The following is a 22095-nucleotide window of genomic DNA, read 5'->3' as shown; positions in this document are numbered from 1 at the left end:
CAACAGCAGCAGCAGCAGCAGGAACCTGACATAGGCTTTGTCGATTGTCGTATCGACACCAAAGAGTTCTTCTCTTTCCGAAGAAGCAGACCTATCGTCAGAAAGTCTATCCTCAGAGGACGTCGCTTTCTTAGAAACTAAAAGATTGCATAGCAAACAAAACAAAAAAACAGCCCTTTTCAGGGCCACCCAATACTCTAGAAAAGAAATAACAATCGATCTGCAAATGTGTGTAGGTAGAGTAGTGTGAATATAAACACTGATTCTTTTTTATAGTGTGAGTGTATGTGTTTGTGTATAGGATTGTGTGTTTGTAAGTGCTCACGTACGTTGGTGTGGATAGTAGATTAAGATCATGTTTTTGGCTGTTTGAGGTGTGGGGAGAGTAGATTTGGGGTTTGATTGGATTGCTTTGCGTATGTGAATAGTATATTGAAGTGATTAATGAAAAATTTTTAGAATAACGATGGGCAGTATAAAAAAGTGAGTGAGTGTTTCTTTTAGGTCCGCGAGTTGTTTGGTCAAGATCTAGGTAAGATCAATTTTGTTTTAGGGGGATGTTTTCCTTCACGTCCGCGCTTTCACTATAAATTGAAACTCGCAGGGCAGTCTAGCTACCCTGTTCATGCGTTGACAAGACAATGAATACCAGAATTGTGAAACTGCTAGAACTCCAGATGTACCTGGAATATGCCAGGCGCATAGTAAATGAACTGGCCGCGGAGGCCATAGTAGAAGAGGCAAGGATAAAGAAAGAAGAGGAGGAGAGAAGACAAAAGGAAGAGGAGGAAAAGAAAATAGGAGAGAGGATGGCTTACAAGATACCAGAGACAGAGGATTTGGGTGATGAAGCTAATCATCCTCCCTCTGCGCTCCCAGTCAAACGAGTCAACTGGAAAGATTGGAGTAGAAGATGTGTGTGTGGTGCCAGGCCAGGAAGGTGCCAGCATTAAATAGGTGCATCTGGAGTTCAAAAACAAACAGCCCTTTTCAGGGTTTCCCAAACCTTTAGAAAAGAAATAGTAATCAATTTGACAATGTGTGTATGTAGAGTAGTGTGAATATAAACACTGACTCTTTTTATTTGTGTGAGTGTGTGTTTTTTATGTGTGTGTGTGTGTATGTGTGTGAGAGAGAGAGAGAGTTTGTAAGAGCTCACGTACGTTTGTGTGGATAGTAGATTTGGGTTTCATTTTAATGCTTTGCGTGTATGAATAGTAGATTAGGGGTTTGTTTATTGCTGCTTCACGTATGTCGATAGTACATCATATGAAATGAGAAAAGTAGGGGATGTTTTCCTTCACGTCCGCACGTTTTAAGTGATGATCTAGGTAATATAACTTTTGGGCTTTAGGGGGGATGTTTTCCATCACGTCCGCGCTTTCACTATAAAACTAACAGTGTTTGCCATTGGAGCCCATTCCACGGAATAAGCAGACAAGAAGATGCCAGCAGCTTCAGCTTTGTATAACAACCTTATGTGAAGTTGGTATTGGATGGTGGATGGATTGAATGTAGCAGAAAGGCTTGAACAGGAATGGAGGCATGCAGTGACAAAAGACTCCGTCTCAAGACAAGTAACCAGCCTCCACTTAGCCATCGATATTGTGAAAGAAATGATAGAGGATGAGGAGAAGAGAATCAGAGGTTTCATTAACCCACCGTATGTGAAAGTGGGCAAGTTGAAAGAAGCCATAGTTTATGTGACGAGTGTAAGGTGTTTTTTAGAAGACATTGTATAATGGGCAGATTGGTCTTTTGTGAAGTGGGGCTTAGACAAGCTTAAGAAAGCGGAAGAAGTAATGAGGAATGTGCTGACCGAAGAGGTCAAGAATATCAAAGAAAAGTGGTCAAAGGAAAGAAAAGAAGAAGAAAATAGAAAGAAAAAGGAAGAACTAGAGAAACTAAACGCTAACTGGATGAAGATCCAACAGAAGTTCCGAGCCATGGGTCACCCTGGCTGGATACCAGAATGAGAAATAAAGAAGAAGACCGGAATAATGGCAAAAGTTAGAAGATGGCTACAGAAGTGGAGGAAATAAAAGAAGATGATGATGAAACCAAAGGCCCTTTTCAGGGCCACTCATAGGTCTCGAAAAGAGATTGACTTTCCATTGCCTACCCTTTTTTTTTTATTTTTTTTTAAAATCCCATGTTCAATTCCCCTTGTCCCTAAAGTAGTTTTTTTTCTCCCATGTTAAATTCCCCTTGTCCCTAAACAAGCCCAAACTCTATTCCCATGTTAAATTCCCCTTGTCCCTAAACAAGCCTAAAATCTATTCCCATTTTAAATTCCCCTTGTCCCTAAACAAGCCCAAATTCTATTCCCATATTCAATTCCCCTTGTCCCTAAACAAGCCCAAACTCTATTCCCATGTTAAATTCCATTGTCCCTATATTGGCCCAGGGTTTTTCTCCATGTTAAATTTACATAGTCCCTATAGTGGCCCGGGGGGTGGGTGGGTGGGTCTGTAATGCTAATTCCCATTGTCCCTATGGTGGCCCCATTCACTACTCTGAACTAACAAACTGTAAGTTGAATTTATTGTAAAATTAACTAATACGTTTAACTAATAATTGACCTGCTCAAGCCTCAAACGCTGAACGTTAACGTTCAGTCACTGTACACAAATAATGAGAATACTGACACTGCGATACCGCGGTCAAGGCAGTAGGCAACCACAGCATATAGTATGTCCACTCGCTGTAGCAGTCGCATATGCATATACTGATGTCATGTGACCACTATTCGTATTCGGCCCGACCGCTACTATTCGGCCGAATACGGAATAGGTATTTGGCCTACTATTCGGCCGCGATGCGAATACGAATCGAATGTTCGGTACAGCCCTAATATATATATATATATATATATATATATATATATATATATATATATATATATATATATATATATATATATATATACTGAAGTACTTTATGTATAATGCACACTGCCTTAATAAACTTGAGCTTAAGATTTATAAATTGATTAATTATCTGCATGAAGCTGACTGCAATACAGATAAAGAGTATTGTAAAATTAAAATTACACGTTACTTTCCATAGTTATTCTTTTCTTAAGTATTAACCTTTTGAAATATTAGATAACCTTCATAGCAATAAATGTTTAATTTTATAAATTATCATGATATTGAAAACTTTCTATAAAGTTTGTACAAAGGGACATATTTCAACATTAATCTTTATGTATATTTGAGAGAAGATTCATCATTTCTATCCTGACTAGCATAACTGAATTACTCTAACAATATGAGTATTTGTAGTCTTATTTACTTTGTAAATTTGTAATATATTAAAAATAAATAAAATCGTCATATATGTTATAATAATCTCATTGCTAAATCCCTTCCTTTTAAGCATCCAAATTCTTCCCTAGAATAAAAATTAAACTATGCTAAAGCTAAAACTACCGGAATCGTCAGTCAGTTGTACAAAATAGGGGAATGGTTAATGATGCAATCTGAGAAGTTACCCTTAAGCCATATTTTATCATTCAGAGGCATAACATAATAGTTATATTGACAATGATATACATGATTGTATCGTCATTATTTATAACGAGAATTCTAAACAATTGTATAAATTTATATAATGAAATAACAGATTGCACCTGGAATAATAGCTGAAACGTTTTAACGCATCGAAAATTTAATTATATACTCTGTCAAACTTTTAAACTTTTATTATTCAAAGCCTTTAGTACTTCCATGTGCCTCGATGAGTCAACACTAGTTTTAGAACTCAGCTAAGAATTCATAAATGCCAATCGCGAAGGACAAAAGATGCATCTTCACAGAGGGGCTAAGCGAATCACAAACTGCATCCAATACTATAAGTACATATTTTACAGAACTTACCATGTGATTCGCAAGTAATGTAACAAGATAACCGGGTGGGATATTTCGGATTGACAACAGAACACGTTTTGACGAAACATATATATGGTTTAATGTGGTGATTTATATGAGCAGTAGATTATGAAGATGTGTGCGTATTTATAATCCAAATATTGGATTTATTTAACATAAAATGCACAGATTCAAAGATGGAAAAAAAAATACGAATAAATTAGTTCAGTAACGCAAAATGTATTCGCTCAGGTAGCGAAATTATGTTGCTAAACACAAGAACGGATATAGCATCTATCTTTCCAATCCTGAATGATACACTGGGTCTTACTAACCCAAAATTAGCCTACAGCTAATAAAATACATGTACGGAGATACACTCCGTTACCCGTACACCATATCCGCTCCACAGCCCCTACGAATCAATTTCACAACTGCTACAGACTCCGGACCCTCGGAATACTATGATCACTCGGAACATTAAACCCTCCGGACACTCCAAATATTAGACCCTCCGGACACCCTGGTCCTTGGACGGCTCTACAGCTGGGTCACCTTAGTCACTCTTGACATTAGACACTCCGGACACAAGACATTAGACACTCAGGCATCTTAAACGCTCAGGACAAACGGACGTTTCTACACTCAGACAATACCGGATACCCCGGATTTTCCTACTTTCAGACAACACCAGACACCCCGGATATTCCTACCCTCAGACAGCACCGGGCACCCCGGATATTCCTACCCTCAGACAGCCCTACAGCTGCAGTTGTGCGAATCCTTTAAGCAGGCCGCTTGCTGACAAAACCATCAGTATTGTAAAGACCCTTTACATACAGTAAAGTATTTATACGTTTAGACTTTTCGTTTTGCCGTATCGAAAGCACCTTGCACGTGTGGCATAGGACGAATTGTACTCACGATTTCGAAATACAATAGACCATATACATAATCACCCTCGGGAATCGTTGTACAGGAAAAAACGAAACCCGAGTACATGTATTTAAAGAATAACATTTACACCATTCCGTGACAAGTAAGTTACATTGGCAAATCAAAACAAAATATACAGCGAACATGCTTCTTTAAAGTTTACATTTCGGCTATATTCAACGTGGAAACTACTTTTCAAACTCGTCATTCATTTTGATAATCCTATACTATACGTAACATAAAAATTATAGTATTTGGCAGATATGAGTCAGTGCTGTAGACTAAAAAAAACTCACTATGTGTTGAAAATAGTTTGAAATGTTCAATACTTCCTGGGATCTTTCGCTTTGATGTCTTTGTTTTCAAAAACATGCAAATCGCTTCATTCCCAGTTTCTTTCTTCAGGATATTGTTATATAATTCATCCATTGCATATGAAGGAATTGCGTAGGCTACTAATGACTACAATTAGTACTTAAAGATTAATATCTTTAATCCAAAGAAAATGCATGTAACTGGTTACTTTCATATTAATTTTGTTTGTCCGTCCCTTACATTGCATTTTTGTCACTCGAGATGATATGATCGATACGACATAAAACAAATATTTGGCATCCATCGAAAAATATGGAAGCATCACAAAATAAGCTCTGTCCTCATAAAACAATGAATCTTGATGAAAACGATTCCTTATTCCAAACACTATGGTGAGTTTGTTATAGCTTAGATATATGGCACAGCTTCCCCCCCCCCCTCTCTCTATCTCTCTCGTATTATGTATACAATAAAAACTAAATATAATCCAAGTATAAGAATATACACATTTAAAACACACTTCAGTATTGAACTTACATAACACTATTTTTTTCTTACGCGAAATTCGCTGCCTTGGCGTTAATATTTAGAGCGTCCGAATAGGATTGGGAAGTATCGTATTTTAACACAGGCCGAATCAAAGCAAAGAAATGAACATTGCACTAGCAGCTAACGCTCGCATTAAGAAGTTAGTGATAGTACTAGTCGGCCTTCTGTCATGAAAGATAAAAATGTACGATAGAGAATGACTGTAACTTACTACTTTATGTCCTTTTAATGTATTTTCTGAGATAAACAAATCTAAAATGAAACCTGTTGTTGTTGTACAGGAACACAAGTAGATTCTTTAGAGCCGCGTCAATTGGAGTAAAGTGTGCTGCCGAAGGATACACCACGGCAGCTAACCAAGGCTGGTCCGATGGCAGGATTCGAACCCGAACCCTTTCGCTCCTGAATATCGCATTGTAATCACTAACCCATCGTTAGTCTAAGATTATATATAAATATATAAATATATATATATATATATATATATATATATATATATATATATATATATATATATATAGATATAGATATATATTCATGCATTCTAAAAATATATTGCTGGCTATTATATACTTGTTTCCCTTACCTGGGCAGGTTATACTTAGCAACCCATTCCTCCACATCCCTTTGTGTCCATTTCCGTACGGCATCTAAAGATTTTCTGTAATTTGGACGCGACACGTTTCTTGACGAGACTGAAACAGGAACAGCATCGACGGTGTCTTTGGCCTAAAGCAAAATATTTACGCTTGTCAATATTGAGGAAGATGTGCTGATATTGGCGTAACTAACACTGTATAAAAAAACACATTGCAGAACTAGAAAAAACAAATTCGGTTTAATTTTCTGTTAAATATAATTGCCAAAGGAAATGTATTATTCAGTGAATATGAACCTTAACCGCATATAGGAGTGACATTATTCAATGACATACGCAACATTCAACTTCCAGTACTTTGCAATGAACGCTTACAAGGCGTTGTGAAGCAAGCGACGTTTAGCTTGATGTTTCGCTCTACCACCAATAAGCCAATAAGACCAATTACCTTAACCGTGTCTGTGATCGATATTATTTAGAAGTCAAATTTAAATTAAATTCAGAATTAAATAAAAGCGAAAATTGTATTATCAGACGACTGTAGGAAACAAAAGAATTTCAGAGGTCCATATACACTCATTTCAATCCCTTAAATGAACCAGCAAAATTTGTAGTAGGATAAAGTGGACAAAACTATCCAAAATCAAAATGTTCATCTCAAGTCCAGATGTATTTAAATTATAAAAGCCCATTGTTCATGCAGAAGTATTTAAATGATTACGATACTTCGTAGGTTTAAAAGAGCTCTCATTATCATCTACGTTTCGTTTCGAAATATTTCTTAGGACGTTTAATATTAAATTTAAATGTTTGCACTATCACGTCTTTTCATTCGATTATTCTAGTAGTCTGGATTGAATATAGGAATTGGGAAATGAATTAGTATAGTTTGTCTAGCCTTGTACACAAATAGAACCTAAACGAAAAAATGATATTGTCGGCTTTTAGTGGTACTTACGACTTCTCTAATAACGCGTCCAGGCTTAGTGCTGGAGACTTTCTTCCCAAAGGATCGATCCAGTTCCTTCAAAAGATGATCGAATTTTTCATCAAAATGGTATTTTCCGCTGAAGTCAAACACAAGCTTAGTACCAACAATAATGCCTAGCCATCCATCTGGTTCGTAACTTCTCTCCATATTTAGTGGAATGATAGTCTTCTGTTTCTTAAATGCGTATTCGGCTTCTGAAAATTGTAAGTGCTATGCAATGAGATCTACATTGTATTGACTTTCATATAGAAGACAGACGAATTTGTCTTATTCAGTGTCGCTTCTCCTTTCTTAACTTACTGAGAATTCTAAGGCATGCTGACTATTATCGATATGAGTATACATTAATGATAGGACTCTGTGAAGTTAGATGATGATGATGATGATGATGATGATTAGGGGAGTACCGAGTACGCAAGTGGTTTAAAGCGATCACCGTTACGGATAACTGCCATGTCACTCTGCCAGCGTGTTTTCGAGTCCCGGGTTCGGCCAATGTGGGTATGTGAGAAAGTTTGCCAGTAGCTTCTCGTGGGTCGGTGGTTCTTTCCGGGGTGTTCCTGGGTTCTTCCTCCACCATTGATACTGCCGCCATTTGTAGCCTATCTTGTGCTGAGAAATGGCGTTAAACCCTACAACAACAATAATCTTTAAAGGAGCCTTGGACAGCTTTGTTTCTCACCGTTATGAATAACAATGGTAGCATGGTCGGCAAAGGCAAATCATTGCAATTGTTAATAATATGCGTTGCGCAGTATACTATAGTTTAGAGCTATGACCTGTTATACAGTCTCAAGTAGAAATTACTTTATTGAGATAATAAACGTAAAATATATTCTAGTTTCGGTTTCTTCAAGTCAAATATGCTTGCTGCTTACAGTTAAGCATATATAACAGATTCATCTTTGCGCCATGATACAACTCTCTGTACTAGAAATGTAGTGGCTATATGGGGCTACATTTGTTTGGACATGACTGCAGAGTCGTGAAACTGGAACTATTTTATTGGCATCTGTCTTCAAGATGTGCTTGAATGAGTAGGTCGTTGTGCAAATTTAAAGCACACTGCAGAGATAAGGGGCGGGCGGTACGTAATGAGTGATCAAGTCTGTGTGTTGTTCACAACTACCCGACGATAACATCATGATAATTCAAGGGGTAAACTAATACTTAACAATGTACATATTGTATTTAATATGCACTAAGGACGACATTAACTGAAGGTGTAAAATTTTATTTAGCCAAAGGTTTCTAATCCTTACCTGCTCTACAGTTAGAACTATCCTTGTATTTCTGAGACATGCATACCAGAACGACATGCGCTGATTCTACCGCCTCTGCCATGGCTTGAATTGTAGAGCCACTCATATTTTCAATATCCATCCACACGGAGTAACCTTTGACTTTAAGTAGGTAACAAATCTTTCGCAACTCGCTCTGGTGCTTCCAGCTGTAACTAATCATTATTCGTCTAACATTGTCTCTATTGTCTACATCATTTTGCCTTCTTCGTTTCACTATAGCAGCTACAGCTTTCTTCCACATTTCCTTAGGTTTAACTAAATGTTGAATCAAGGAAAGAACTATTTATTACAACTGCAAATAATATTACATACGTGGATCCAACAGAAAACGCATATTACACAAAATAATTAATGATTAACAGATTAATCATGTAACCAATATTGTCTAGCAATGGAAACGTACTAGGTGTTTTCCGCGCAATACTTAGATAAAATAGAATTCAACACATGAGATGAGCTGTTTGAATTAATACACGTTGTGAAAAATTGGAGTGTTTTAATTTTAAATTATGTAGACTTAGAGTGGAAAACAATCCATACATGCATATTAGTATAGCCCCTTAAATCCAATTATGAATTCCTCCTGTAAACCACTCAACTAAGTTTCCCAATTCTACAATACAAACGATATTTTGACCTACCCCTTCACTACAAATGTGCTCTCTAAGATACAGGTTTTAAAGTTTCAGTTTAATATTGTGTTGTTGTTTGCGTGGGTAAATTTACCTACTACATAGCTCTGGAAAATTATACCAAAGTGTTTACGAATTATATTACAGGGTTTATATTCATCCTCTAATATTTTGTTCACGACTAGTGGCAATATGTTCCTAGATTGCGTCAATAATGTGATGCATCGGTCAAAATTTAGTTCCAGAGACAGAGTCGAAACTTTTGAATAGAACGTAAAAATCTATTGAATCACACTGAAGTAGTGAGCATTTAATGGATATATAGTTGGATTCCTGATTAAAGTAAAGCACACGCGAACAATGAGTATAGCACGGAAACTCGTCTGATCCTCGCATTCCTACCTTTTTGTTCAAGGTTCCAAAGTGCACCCTCAGCAGCCTCTTTTATTTGTATGTCCTCAGACTTTTCTTTACGATCGTTCAGCAACATTAAAATGTTTAGTTGTTTATCTTCCTTCATCTTCTTCTGGTTGTCCACGTCAAAAGACAGAACCCACATAGCAGAAACTGCCTCTGAGTGGTTAAAAAAATTGCAGCATGCCTATAGGGTATATATTTATAGTCAGACTCATCAAACTAATTTTGAAAATATGCATTTAACATGTTTAATCATGCAGTGATGATGAACAAGCTTTCACACCTTCTTTGGCATTATTAGTTTAACCAGTAAGGATCCACAGGATTCATTATTGCGATCCTAGTACTGATTTTATGCTCAATATAAAAACCACTGCAACATAGGATTGCTTTTAGCCAGCTCTTAAATATCGAATATTTCCAGATCACGCAAAGAAGAATTATGGGAAAATACAGTGTGGATCTAAATTCAACCCTTTTTACATCTTCCACAAAATGTAGATTGCAAACATGATGATATTTCCCACTGAACAATGGCCAACATTCCTTAATTGATTCAGAAAGAATATTGTACACTGATGTTCAATGTTCGTGAATTAATGGAAGCTAGAACCTAGAATGAGCCATCAAGTACAGAGTTAAATAAATCGTCAAATATAAAATGTCTGCAAGAAGCCATATCATATTTCTTATATCATTTGCTGATCGTTTAATTTTCTCTAATGTTTGTTTGTTAAATTAAAAGTTTCCCCAAAGAATTTAATTTTAGGATTTATGTTTGCGCCGTAAATTGAAAATATGGTCTAATGTATTAAAAACAAACCAAATAGTGAAGCAATAAATAGCCTTAAAATATCAATAATACTGTTTGCCAAACATATAATCGCCTTTGACTGTAATATTAAAACAAAAGGCATGTATGGATCCAGAAGTTGTTACTATTTAGCCCATCAAGGACACAACAGTGTAATATCTGCTGTGTTTCACAAATATAGAACATCAAAACACATTACACTACAAATGTATATATCTACCTCTTTGCTCGTCAACAGTCGCAGACTTAGCTAAGTCAACTAAGTGAGGCAAACATCCCATGTCCACGATAAGTTTCTTGTTGGCATCATTTCTAGCCAGGTTGCGAACCGCTGGAAAAAAGTTAATTGATGGTTTTATTCTCTCTCTCTCTCTCTCTCTCTCTCTCATCGCTGTATAAAGTAGTTATAATTTAATGAATAAATCATGCACGTTTCAATAGAAATTCGCCGATATTGTGCAGTTTGGTTAGATATATTTTCCTCATACCTATCGAGGAAATGTCATTGAACCTCGAACACCTTCCGTTGAACTTGTTACATCTAGTTTGAAGAGAAGATTACATGACGAATGCATTCGATAGGTGGTGCAGGAGAAGCGAAATAGTAAAGTTGAACAATACATTTATACAACGGCCTCAGTATTATTATTATTATTATTGTTATTATTATTATTATTATTATTATAATATATATATATATATATATATATATATATATATATATATATATATATATATATATATATATATATATACATACATAGAGAGATAGAAAGAGAGAGAGAGAGAGAAAGAGAGAGAGTATCATACAAGGTTCGATTTCTAGAATGCATTATTTTATAGCTTTTATCTGATATTTTGCGTTGCATAAAATAGTCTTTCCTGTTACTCTTTATTGTTTGTGTATGAACGCAAAGCACATTAGACCATAACTGATACACAGCATATGTATGATATCAGCTGATAAAATGTTATACTATTTTTGCTAGGCTTTGCGGTTGAGCATAATATTCAATATCACCATCTTGATCTTCCTTTTCTCTCTTGCTCTATCTCTCTTTCTCGTTCTTGACTTAGATCAAGTCTTTAAAATCGTAGACCATGTAAAATGCGATTGGGTGTATGTGTGTGTAGTGTTACACACATTCTTTGTAGAAGAAATCGAATTGTATTTAGGTGATTAACGACACGTTATACGGACATTAGTTCGCTAATTTATTTGTGAAATATTTTTCTTTGCCAGACATAATCATTTACCAGAGACCTTTAATAACTAACCTTAGATATTAACCTTAAATATATACGTTAAGTTATAAAATGCACGTATTCGTTGCAGCGAACTTGTACCTATTTATACATTCAAGGATACAGCTTGGAAAAAACAAACCTACTGGAGGCACATTCTTGTGCAGACCAGCCTGCTCGCCCGCCGCTGCTTTTGTGATCTTGATTTTGTAATGCTGTTCCAAATATATTCAACAGGAATTCCACTATCTGGTGTCTTTTCTGGAGAATGGAGCATTCTTTCTCGTTGACGATACTTGCAAGGGTGGCTAACGCACTTAAACGGTATTCGTCATTATCTGAGTCTAAGTATGACTCAAGAACGCTGTTGATGTCCAAGATACGGATATGATTGATATTTGAATCCACACTGGAAATGTTGTGAAATATCGACAAGACAGCTTGAATAAACAATCCTTCTTCCTGAGTCTAGAATAAGAAGGAAATTTTGTATAATGTTTATATATATTTGTGTGATTTGGACTTGTTTAACGTAGCTTTCACAATTTTTAGTAATATCACTACAATGTATGCAGTGTGACAGTTTTTTTGTATGTGAGTTGCACGCGCGTATGTGTATTGGATGTAGGTATTTGTAAATATTATTCAATTTGGTGAGAATAAAATATTTTGAAATCGTACATTATAGGGATGATTTACCATCAGAGAAAAAATATATGAGAAAACTACTTTTATCAATATAATTTCAGTTTTCAAATACTAACTATTCTTGAATACTGCAATACATGTTTTGTTTCCATACTTTTAAAGGCTGATTTCTGCATTTTTAGCTCAAGAGAGAATCACGTGGATCCTTTGTGACTTCTAAAGCTCGTCTACAGTAAACGAGATAAATCGTAGGAGGTATAAAACATATTGTTGATCCCTCCACCCATCCAGCTCAAACAGTTTAATAAGAAAAGTTGTAATAGAAAGTCGTCGCGGGTAAACATTTAGAAATTGTCCTCTTTGTTTTTGCTATCTGAGATATTGATCAAAAGAGATAATAAAATATGCGTATACTTTACAACACTCAGAACAGCGATACGCTAAGATTTGTTACGCTCACTAGTGTCTGACCAATAATTTTCTATCATTCCCGGGGAGGCCCATGGGTAGTTGTTCTTTTCATTACGCCTACATAAATTGAAACATCATATTTCCAGCTAAGAAGGGCAATAGTTAGCGCAGTTCATTAAATTACGAAGTACATACTGACTATCAGCACCATATTGTCATTTTAAAGATTCTAACGCATATGTGTTCTCAAAGAAAATTATTGTCAGCACGGATACTCGTGTAGTATTCATGTACTGCCAACTTTCATTAACACAATCATCAAAGCATTCAATAATTAGTAGGTTTCTAAGCATGTTCCCGTACCAATTTTGTAAATTGGCATTGTGACGTTTCAAAGCTGCAAAACTTTCTTGCAAATGTTCTGCCCAGTAAATGTACTAGAAGTTAAATACATACCATTTCTGTGTCATCTTTGCATTTAACCTTAAATACATTAAGGATTTCTTTTAGAGTCTCCAGGAAGTCTCTTTCTGCTGCAATATCATATGTGACTTCGCGAGTGCAATCTGAGTAACACCATAAAGGTGTTAGGGTAGTTTGCAGCATACGAATTTTATTCATCTTAATGATCTCCTCTTCGGGTCTGCTGGGGGCTTTCCAAATGTGAATTGTTATATTGCACATGAGGATAATAATTTTTGTCTCCGATAATATTTGGCCAGCTTCACAACGAAATTTCTTGACAACATCGTATGACGAAGGACAGAGAGATGCAAGTTTATGATAAAAAACTTGGATAAATTCGAAATAACTCAGCAAATCTTCTCTCAAGGATCCATCTTCATTTTGTAGGCTTGACATTTGACAAATTTGTATTATTACTTTGTTCAAAATTTGAAGAAAATATTCTTTTTTCCTATAAATATCATCTATCGATTCCTCTTTCTCATCCTGTTCGCGTGCTATGTTTTTCTCGACTATTGTGTCCTCACTCTGATCTTCTACAACTGATACTACTTGAAGATTGTCCTCCCCACCTGTTTCTGTTTGCAGATTGTCCCCATTTTCCATGTTCGAACGTATAACGTCTTGAGCATAGACAGTCCTTGTGACTGTTGCCTCACTCATCCTTGACTCAGACGGAAAAGATGCAGAGGTCCCCATTTGTCTTCATAAAATATATTTTCCTTGACAGAAAATTATAATCTAACTGAAATTGAAACAAAGGTATTTTATAATGTGTATCTTACACGAAGGTTTCAGCTATTAGATCCAAAATTTCGTAAAGTCTTTGGAAATTTTCAAAATATCTATCATTTCGGCGAGAAATATGCACATAAGTATGCTTTTCCAACTATAGGACACACACACACACACACACACACACACACATATATATATATATATATATATATATATATATATATATATATATATATATCACCACCGCACCTTTAAATATGTTCTTGCAATTATGTTTTCAAGGAATATTTTTACGCTACCAATTTGTGTAATTTTTGAATAGGTTCGTCTAATCTATGCTAACAGGGTAGCATAAAAGCTAGGCACTACTTTAAGATATTATTTATTTCTCCAACCCTATGAATATTGTCCAGTTTTTTCGTTATGAATAAACCGTTTCTCTGATTAATTGTACATTCTGTTAATCAGCCTATTCTCAAGACCATGTATGACTACAGATTATCATGTATCAGGTAATTGCAAAAACATTAGTTGAGGTATTTTAATAATATTAACCCAAAGAAACGTTACTGTATGCATCAATATATGGATATGGCTGATTAATGTGTTTTTCTGGCACAATTTATGCTATTTTAATCGGCAATTGCTATATTTCAGCTGAAATGAGACTGCAAAATATATGCTTTTTTGATGATATATATATATCTATATATCTATATATATATATATATATATATATATATATATATATATATATATATATATCAGTTGAATCAATGTCAGTTGTAGTACCGGTTGAAAGTTTAACTGTTGAGAATCACGATCAACCAATATTTTCATTGTTTACTGTTCACGATTAGATAATAAATAGTTGATATGGCAATGCTACTTCTAACCTCATGATACACACTATTATGAAGTGCATACTTGCTGTATATTACGTGGACATGTTAAAAGAACTGCGAAACAGTCATCGTATCTTATCCGACTTTTCGTTGTAGTAATGCAATAAGGTTTACGATTGTTGGTCCAGAGGACTGCACTGATCGAAAACGGTATAAAATAACAAAGCACTGATTTATTCCATAACCAATAATATAAGCAAAGAGAAAAGCACAATTGTAAGAGCGAATAAAACAGTCTAATGCATAGGTTAGAATAAATGCTTTGTACAATAAATGCCTGTTATAATTATTGAATTAATTCCTGATATGTACTATAAAGAAGTCTATATGCGTTTAACAACATGTCGGTCTAAGTCAAATATAATTTTTAGTATTCAGTAAGACAAAATATGGAAGGTGGTTAATACAGGGTATGCAGTTACAACGGTGCTTTATGTTAAATTAAAAACGTTTCCAATCTGCATTGTATATATATGTTACATTATTCTCACCACTTACAATATTCTGTCTTATTTGTTTCCTTGGCATACTTTTAAACAAGCATTCCATTTACTTTCTTTGTTTCAGAACTATGTATAGTAGTGGTATTTTCTTCTTTTGACGATCCTCACCTAGGAAATTTGTTAATTTGCGTTTACATTCACAACGCAGATAACAAATCGAATTTCAAATGGAAACCCTACCGCTGCATATGTAATAAACCACCAAAAACGCTTTCTTATGCTAGCAGCAATTGCATAATATTTGCTGGTAACTTGACAGACCGCAGAAGGATTTCAGTAAAGATGAATCTAGCTCAAAATGTAAAACGTTGATGAATTATTTATATTCCCCATTTATTCTAAACATATCTACATTAATGTCCTTTGGAAACGGCTTTTACCTAGGCGTATACTTCTCATAGCGACTAACCGATCGATATTTCGGGTCTGCAATACACAGAATCTAAACAGAAAGTACCGATAAAGTATTACTAACCTGGGAAGGGTTGATGAACAAGGTTTAGTGCACCGACAATTTGAATGTATCAACCAAATCGAACACAGCAGAACTAACTGATTTCATTTTTGTTAATCTCCTCTCTTATGAACAAATAGTTCGAGCTGCGGTGGCTCAGTGGTTTGCATGCCTGACTGGTGACCCTAGCGGTAGTTTTTCGAATTTTATCATCGGACAAGCCTGTATAAACTACAGTGGTGTGTCCTCGGTCACTTTCCTCCGAGTGTCGCAGCAGTAAGTAACATACTTGTGCTAATGTGCCGTAAAGCACAAACCAAACAAATAGTTCGACACTCGTAAAGTCTGCAGCTTAACCGAGTTTTGAACCAATTATAAGCTTAACTGTAATGACCGTAGACATTTGTAATACCATTCTGCATTAAAAGAAACTTAAACATAAGAGTTTCTCAATGTATAGTTTGGTACCCCAATGATCTTGAACACAGCATGCTTAGGTCCATGGAAAATAAATAAATAAATAAATAAATAATAATAATAATAATAATAATAATAACAATAAGGCTGATAAGATGTTTTCCCTATCATTCACAACATATCCTCAATGGAATAATAAGTAAAAATGTTTTTACGAAAAGGTCCATATAATCCAATTAATCATTTTTGATAACTAAAGCATCTTTATCCAGTCTCATAAAAATGTTGCTACCGATTTCCAGATTTAAAGACTATAGTGGTCATTTGACGTCTACATTACAATGGCCTGAGCAACGTAGTTCTTATTCAGTATATCAGGGTTAAGTATTCTTGCTGTATTCAGTAGAATGTCTCTCATGCATACACATGAACCTTCAGTTTGTATGTACCGCACGGATATCTCGTCACCCAAGATACAACTGTTTGGCAATGCTTATAGGGTTTGTGAAATTTAAAACAAGGTAAATGGTTATTTCAAGTGTAATAGCATTACTCGATTTTATGTAGTAAACTCAAAGAGTAATTTTAAATTGTTATATCGTAATGGTAAAGTGTAGAATTAAATCAAGATATTTATCTTTACACAATATTTTTATCGTTGACATAAAGTGCATAGCGTCTGTATTCGAGACAATCAGCAGTGTATGTATGTATGTATGTATGTATGTATGTAAGACCGAGCCAAATTGTATATTGTGAGTGATAGTTAATTATACATTTCGTTCTCGAAATACAAATTCTTTTGCAATGGTTCTCTGAAAATGGACCAAACTTTCCCAATAATTGTTAATATGTGTGTGTGCGAATATGTTGATGTAAGTGTTATAGTACTACACAGGTTTTTTTTTGCTAACTTTCCTGCTTTCAGTTATTATTAATCCGGATGGAACTTAGACCCAGGTGGCTATACTTAGTGATTTCACCTTTAACTCATAAGTCATGTAACATGGAAAAAGAGTGTATTATCTTATGGCCGACTCAGTAAAAATTACACCACACTATGTTTTTAGTTTGCGTGTGCGCGTTTTATATATAAGCATGCGTTTTCGCAATAAAATATAGTATAATGGAGTCCATACATTGCCGAAAAGCACAACAAACTATTTTACATTAATCAATTTATATGCAAGCCATGGAACTACCTTTAAGATGTAAAGTTTTGTTTAGTTTGTTGAAAAGCTTTGCAACCTGTGGGTTTGAGATATCTTACCTTATTTTCAAACCGTGCCGTGGTGCAGCCTTTGTTCCTTTGTACCTACTAGCCTCAACTGTTCTTAAATGTAAGAGATAACCTTGAACAAGCATGCCAACTACCATGTGCTTCGTCTTGTATCAGCAATAGCCAATCTACAATCGTCTTCATAGCTGTCTAGTTTGACTACAATGAAGTCGTCGCTTGATTTACACTACACATATCGTGCGTCTAGATGTATCGTGTAAGCATCGCTTACATTTAAAAAAAAATTAAACGGATTTAGAAACTGGGCAATGCATTTTATCTTAGCATATAAGGTACCTCATTATGAAGACGCACTCAAATGATATTCAATGAACGTGCTACAAGGAATCGGTACCGAAAGTACAGATCAATAATTTACGGAAGAATGTTTGAGTAAGTGGGGTATACTTGACCAATCTAGAGTTTTATTATGGCGCTCAGAAGACGAATAACATAACGTTGTAACATTGCTTTAATAGATATGAAAACTGCAAGCACAAAATCTAAAGTAGACTTATTTCAGACAGATATTTTGCAATTTATCAATCGTAATTGTCACTCCAGTACTTATTTAATTGTGTTTTGTGATGATCGTACCCAAACTGAATGTATTCCTATGCGCCCCAACCTTTCTGAAAAATCTTCGATGTAAGTATCGGTAAACTATGTGTATGTTGTTTTGCAAAACCATCAATATATATATATATATATATATATATATATACACACACACACAAACAGAATACAAGCCATATGGCGAATATGAGCCTTTCCATGTGCGTTGAATCGAGGAGTGTAAGGTATTAACTAATATATTGCAATAAACTGAAAACGAAGAGTGAAAACCATGTTTCTAACAAGTCTGCGCACTTTCGACTCCGAATGATTTTTTCCAAATGCCACTGCCGAACACAAAAATGCAATGACATCAAGTTGAAACCACCTAGTTGAAACACCATACATTCCAAGTTTGTATTCCTGTAGAAATAGTCATGTTTGTAACCTCAACGCATTTGGTTTTCTGCTGGCTTGTCTGTGTTTTGCATTTGCTTTGAAAAATACTAACTTAGAGTCGAAAGCGCATAGGCTAGTTAGGTACTAGTTTTGCACTGTTCGTTGATGAATCTATATATTCTTAAAATATGTGACAGTATTGATTGTTATATCGGGTCTCAATATTTGCAGCATTATATATATAAGGAAATTAGACAGGAAATGCTAGTTATCCGAATTGTAACACAATATATCTGTTAAATCATTATGATTGCTACTGCTGTTTGCGATTTGAAACACAGTTGTTCTTATTAACTATACTAACCTTGCCCGTATACTCCCTTTCAAACTCCATCATCAATGCTCCACACAATTCAACTGCCGGATCCAGCTGTAAACAACCTTGACCATGATCTGCTGTCGCTTAATGCGTCAGGAAATGTGGGTCTAAATAGTTTATTAGTGGTAATATTTAGACCAATTACCACGTACCCTGATCTACTGGTTTATGATCTTACAACAGATCGGGGTCTGTACTGTTTGCTGTTAGGTCCATTTAATAAATGAATATATAAGTGATATAGTATGTCTATAATTGCCAAAATACAGGTTTATATTATTGTACGAAGGGGCTTGCCATATGTTACCTATCTTCTCACAGTTTATTTATATAGGTGGTCGATTATGCATTTTTTACTACATTTTAAGGCTAATGGTAACCGTGTTATAGCAAATCGGTTTATATACATGTCTTATTTCGCTAAGGTCTTACATTGCGTTAGCATATACAAGGCATATCATAGTGGAGATGCACATTCTCAGCATTAAAATTTATGATGCTCAGTGAGGTTAAAAAGAGCAACGAAATCAATTATCAACATCGAACTGTTTTAATAACTTTTAAATAGGATACATATAAATAAGATAACTGCAAATATGACCGCACGTGTTACAGGTTCTCGTTGTTTCCATATCACACGCTTTTCAAACGAAAACGAAAAGTTTATCTTATATGAATATCTAATTGCTTGTGTGCGTGTCTACTGTAAACATATTTTCTTACACCATTTATAACGGACCTTAAACCCAGTAATACAATTAGTTATTGCACGGAGTTCACACCATAAAAGTGAGACTTAGGGAATGGGCGAGATGTGCGTAGATTACAAAGTTATACAAATTCCTTATTGCAAATTATATTTTATTTCCTTAAATTAATCAAATGTATATGTTGTTTTGGCTTTTTATGTAAACCTGCATAAAAGTCTCACACATGTTTATTAAGTGCAAACATGTTTGGTACACAATAATTCACACTTTAATCGAGCGGAACAGCGTTCAAATGGGCGGACCTGAATATGTCCTCCTCTATGGGTACGGGACAAATAGAGACATAGCCATAAAGCCATAGGCATCGAGAAGCGGTTAAAGAAATGGTTAAAGATATAGACAGAGATATTGACATGCATAGATTTATGGACATAAATCTATCACACTAAAAAACAACTTAAACAATTTTTAAGCAAGAGAGAAAAGAAACCTTTTCTACACATATGAGTGGTCCTAAAAAGGGCCGTTTAGTTTCTTCTACATTCTCTCGTCCCTTTGTCTTTTTTCCACCAGCACCTCATCTTCGCCATGACATTTGTTTTTTCTTCTTCTTTTTCTCATCCTTCCATATTTGTTTAGCTACAACTTGTGGAAAATCCTATGGAAACACCAAGAATATATTTATTGCCTCAACCATTGTGACGATCCTATTTAAAACCCTAGTATCTATTTTTAGCTACAACTTGTGTAAATTCCTGTCCAAAATCCTATTAAAATATGTATGGCTTCAACTTGAGAGATAATCCTATCAAAAACTAGAGTATATATTTATAGCTACAGCCCGTGAAAAGTTCTGTGTAAAAAGTCTATATTTAAAGCTTCAAAATGTCTAGCTTCAATGACGTCACTGTACTGCACACTAGGGGAATAATGGCAACAGTGATGCAAGTGACTGAACTGATTACGCGCTACTGTAGGTAGGTAGGCAGGTAAAATGAATTTGACAGCAATACAATGGGTGGTATAGGGACAAACAAAGACCAAAACATAAACACACACACATACACTCTCTAAACGTTATTTGTCAGTTTAGAATATAAGCGAAGAAGATGAAATTTCACAAAATATGTTATCCTTTACACCACAAAAACTATCCATCACCTCAATTATACCGTTTAAAACACCCCTAAACACACTATTCCAAAATTATTCTTTTTATTATCTCAGAATGTAAACGAGGATGAAATCTCACAAAAAAGACTATCCATTACACCATAAAAAATATCCATCACACCACTATGCTATTCAACATAGCATACTCACTATCCAATCTGCCATATGTTGGCGTAGAATGTAAGAGAAGGAGATGAAATCTCGCAAACTATCCTTTACATCACAAAAACAAATATCCATTACACCCACTATACCATCTGTCATATAACATTTACTATTCAAGCGCTCTATGTTAGCTTAAAACGGATGAGAATGAGATAAAATCTCACAAAATAGATTATTCCTTATACAACCTAAAATACTATGTGGAAAAACGCCAATGCCCATTTATTTATAGTCACAACTTGTAGGAAAGTCTATTTAAGAAAATGTTTTAGTATCTATTTATAGTCACAAGTGGCATGAAATTCCTTTGGAAAAACATAAATAAAATAGGATATTTCGAAGAGTCAAACTTATTGTACACCAACTTAATAAATGATAACTCATACAAATGCGTAGTTGAATTTATGATGATATCAATATAAACCAGACGTCAGAATACATGGATAGTGGAAACTTGATCAGATGGGAAAGCTATCTATGCATGCGCTAGCTAAAAGAGCTCCACAAACCGCAGAAAATAAACCTCCTATCCCTTGAAAGTTATTTCAGTAATTCATGATTTCAATCACATCCGCGTGATTAACAATTTCAATCCTTTCATGGATAAGCCAACATGTAAGCTATCCAAAAGGAACACATGGAGTGAGAATGTTTTTAAATTAAAATACTAAATCACCCTAGCCACTCTTGTCTTTACAAAACCTTAGAACTACAGCAATAATTATTGTATGCACAAAAAGAGAAACAGTGCCCTCTGGATGACCAATCCATCTAAGAATGGAGACTCTAACAAGAAGCCTGGCAGGAGAGCTTTGTGACTGGCAAATTGGAAATCTTACATCCTTTCGAATAATATAAAGATTTTGCAATAATTATCGCGTACACTCAATTTAATACAAATGCATTTATCTTCAGTCAACAGTAACAACCATAACTCTACAATGGATATTTGGTAACAGCCTGATTGCAAAATAATCCGAATCAGAGAACTCAGAATTATCAAGTTCTCGATTCACTTATTTTGTTTGAAGGGCGTAATGGCTAGCACAATATCATTAGGATGAAACCAAAATAAACAGATCCGAACTCACTCCATTATGAATCATCTTATTCAAAATTTCATATGAAGTCTTAAATTTGACACCAGACTTAAAAACAAAGTATGAATCACTGCTCCACGCATACCATCCATGGCATCTGTAACGCGAAATTAAACCATGA

The 22095-nt window shown here is 35.1% G+C and overlaps 1 protein-coding gene across 2 annotated transcripts in view; it reads right to left on the bottom strand.

Moving 5' to 3' along the window:
- The window catches only part of LOC149772019 (uncharacterized), a 47298-nt gene extending 29750 nt beyond the window's left edge, over positions 1 to 17548 (bottom strand). The window contains exons 1-8 of one of the 2 annotated variants that reach the window (XM_089947948.1): positions 17485 to 17548; positions 13189 to 13942; positions 11820 to 12141; positions 10649 to 10759; positions 9600 to 9770; positions 8524 to 8820; positions 7229 to 7455; positions 6259 to 6401 (exon numbers count right to left, since the gene is read on the bottom strand). In XM_089947948.1, the coding sequence (XP_089804074.1) occupies positions 6259 to 6401; positions 7229 to 7455; positions 8524 to 8820; positions 9600 to 9770; positions 10649 to 10759; positions 11820 to 12141; positions 13189 to 13896 (1979 nt within the window). In that variant the 5' untranslated portion in view covers positions 13897 to 13942; positions 17485 to 17548. Of the gene's footprint in view, positions 1 to 6258; positions 6402 to 7228; positions 7456 to 8523; positions 8821 to 9599; positions 9771 to 10648; positions 10760 to 11819; positions 12142 to 13188; positions 13943 to 17484 lie in introns of those variants that run through there. The other variant, XM_089947949.1, reaches the window with a different exon arrangement.
- Between the last annotated feature and the right edge of the window lie 4547 nt (positions 17549 to 22095).

Source organism: Sinohyriopsis cumingii, unplaced genomic scaffold (genome assembly GCF_028554795.1).
Source record: "Sinohyriopsis cumingii isolate HCF-2022 unplaced genomic scaffold, ASM2855479v2 utg001527l, whole genome shotgun sequence".
Lineage (NCBI taxonomy): Eukaryota > Metazoa > Mollusca > Bivalvia > Unionida > Unionidae > Sinohyriopsis > Sinohyriopsis cumingii.
This window is presented reverse-complemented; position numbering and strand designations above follow the sequence as displayed.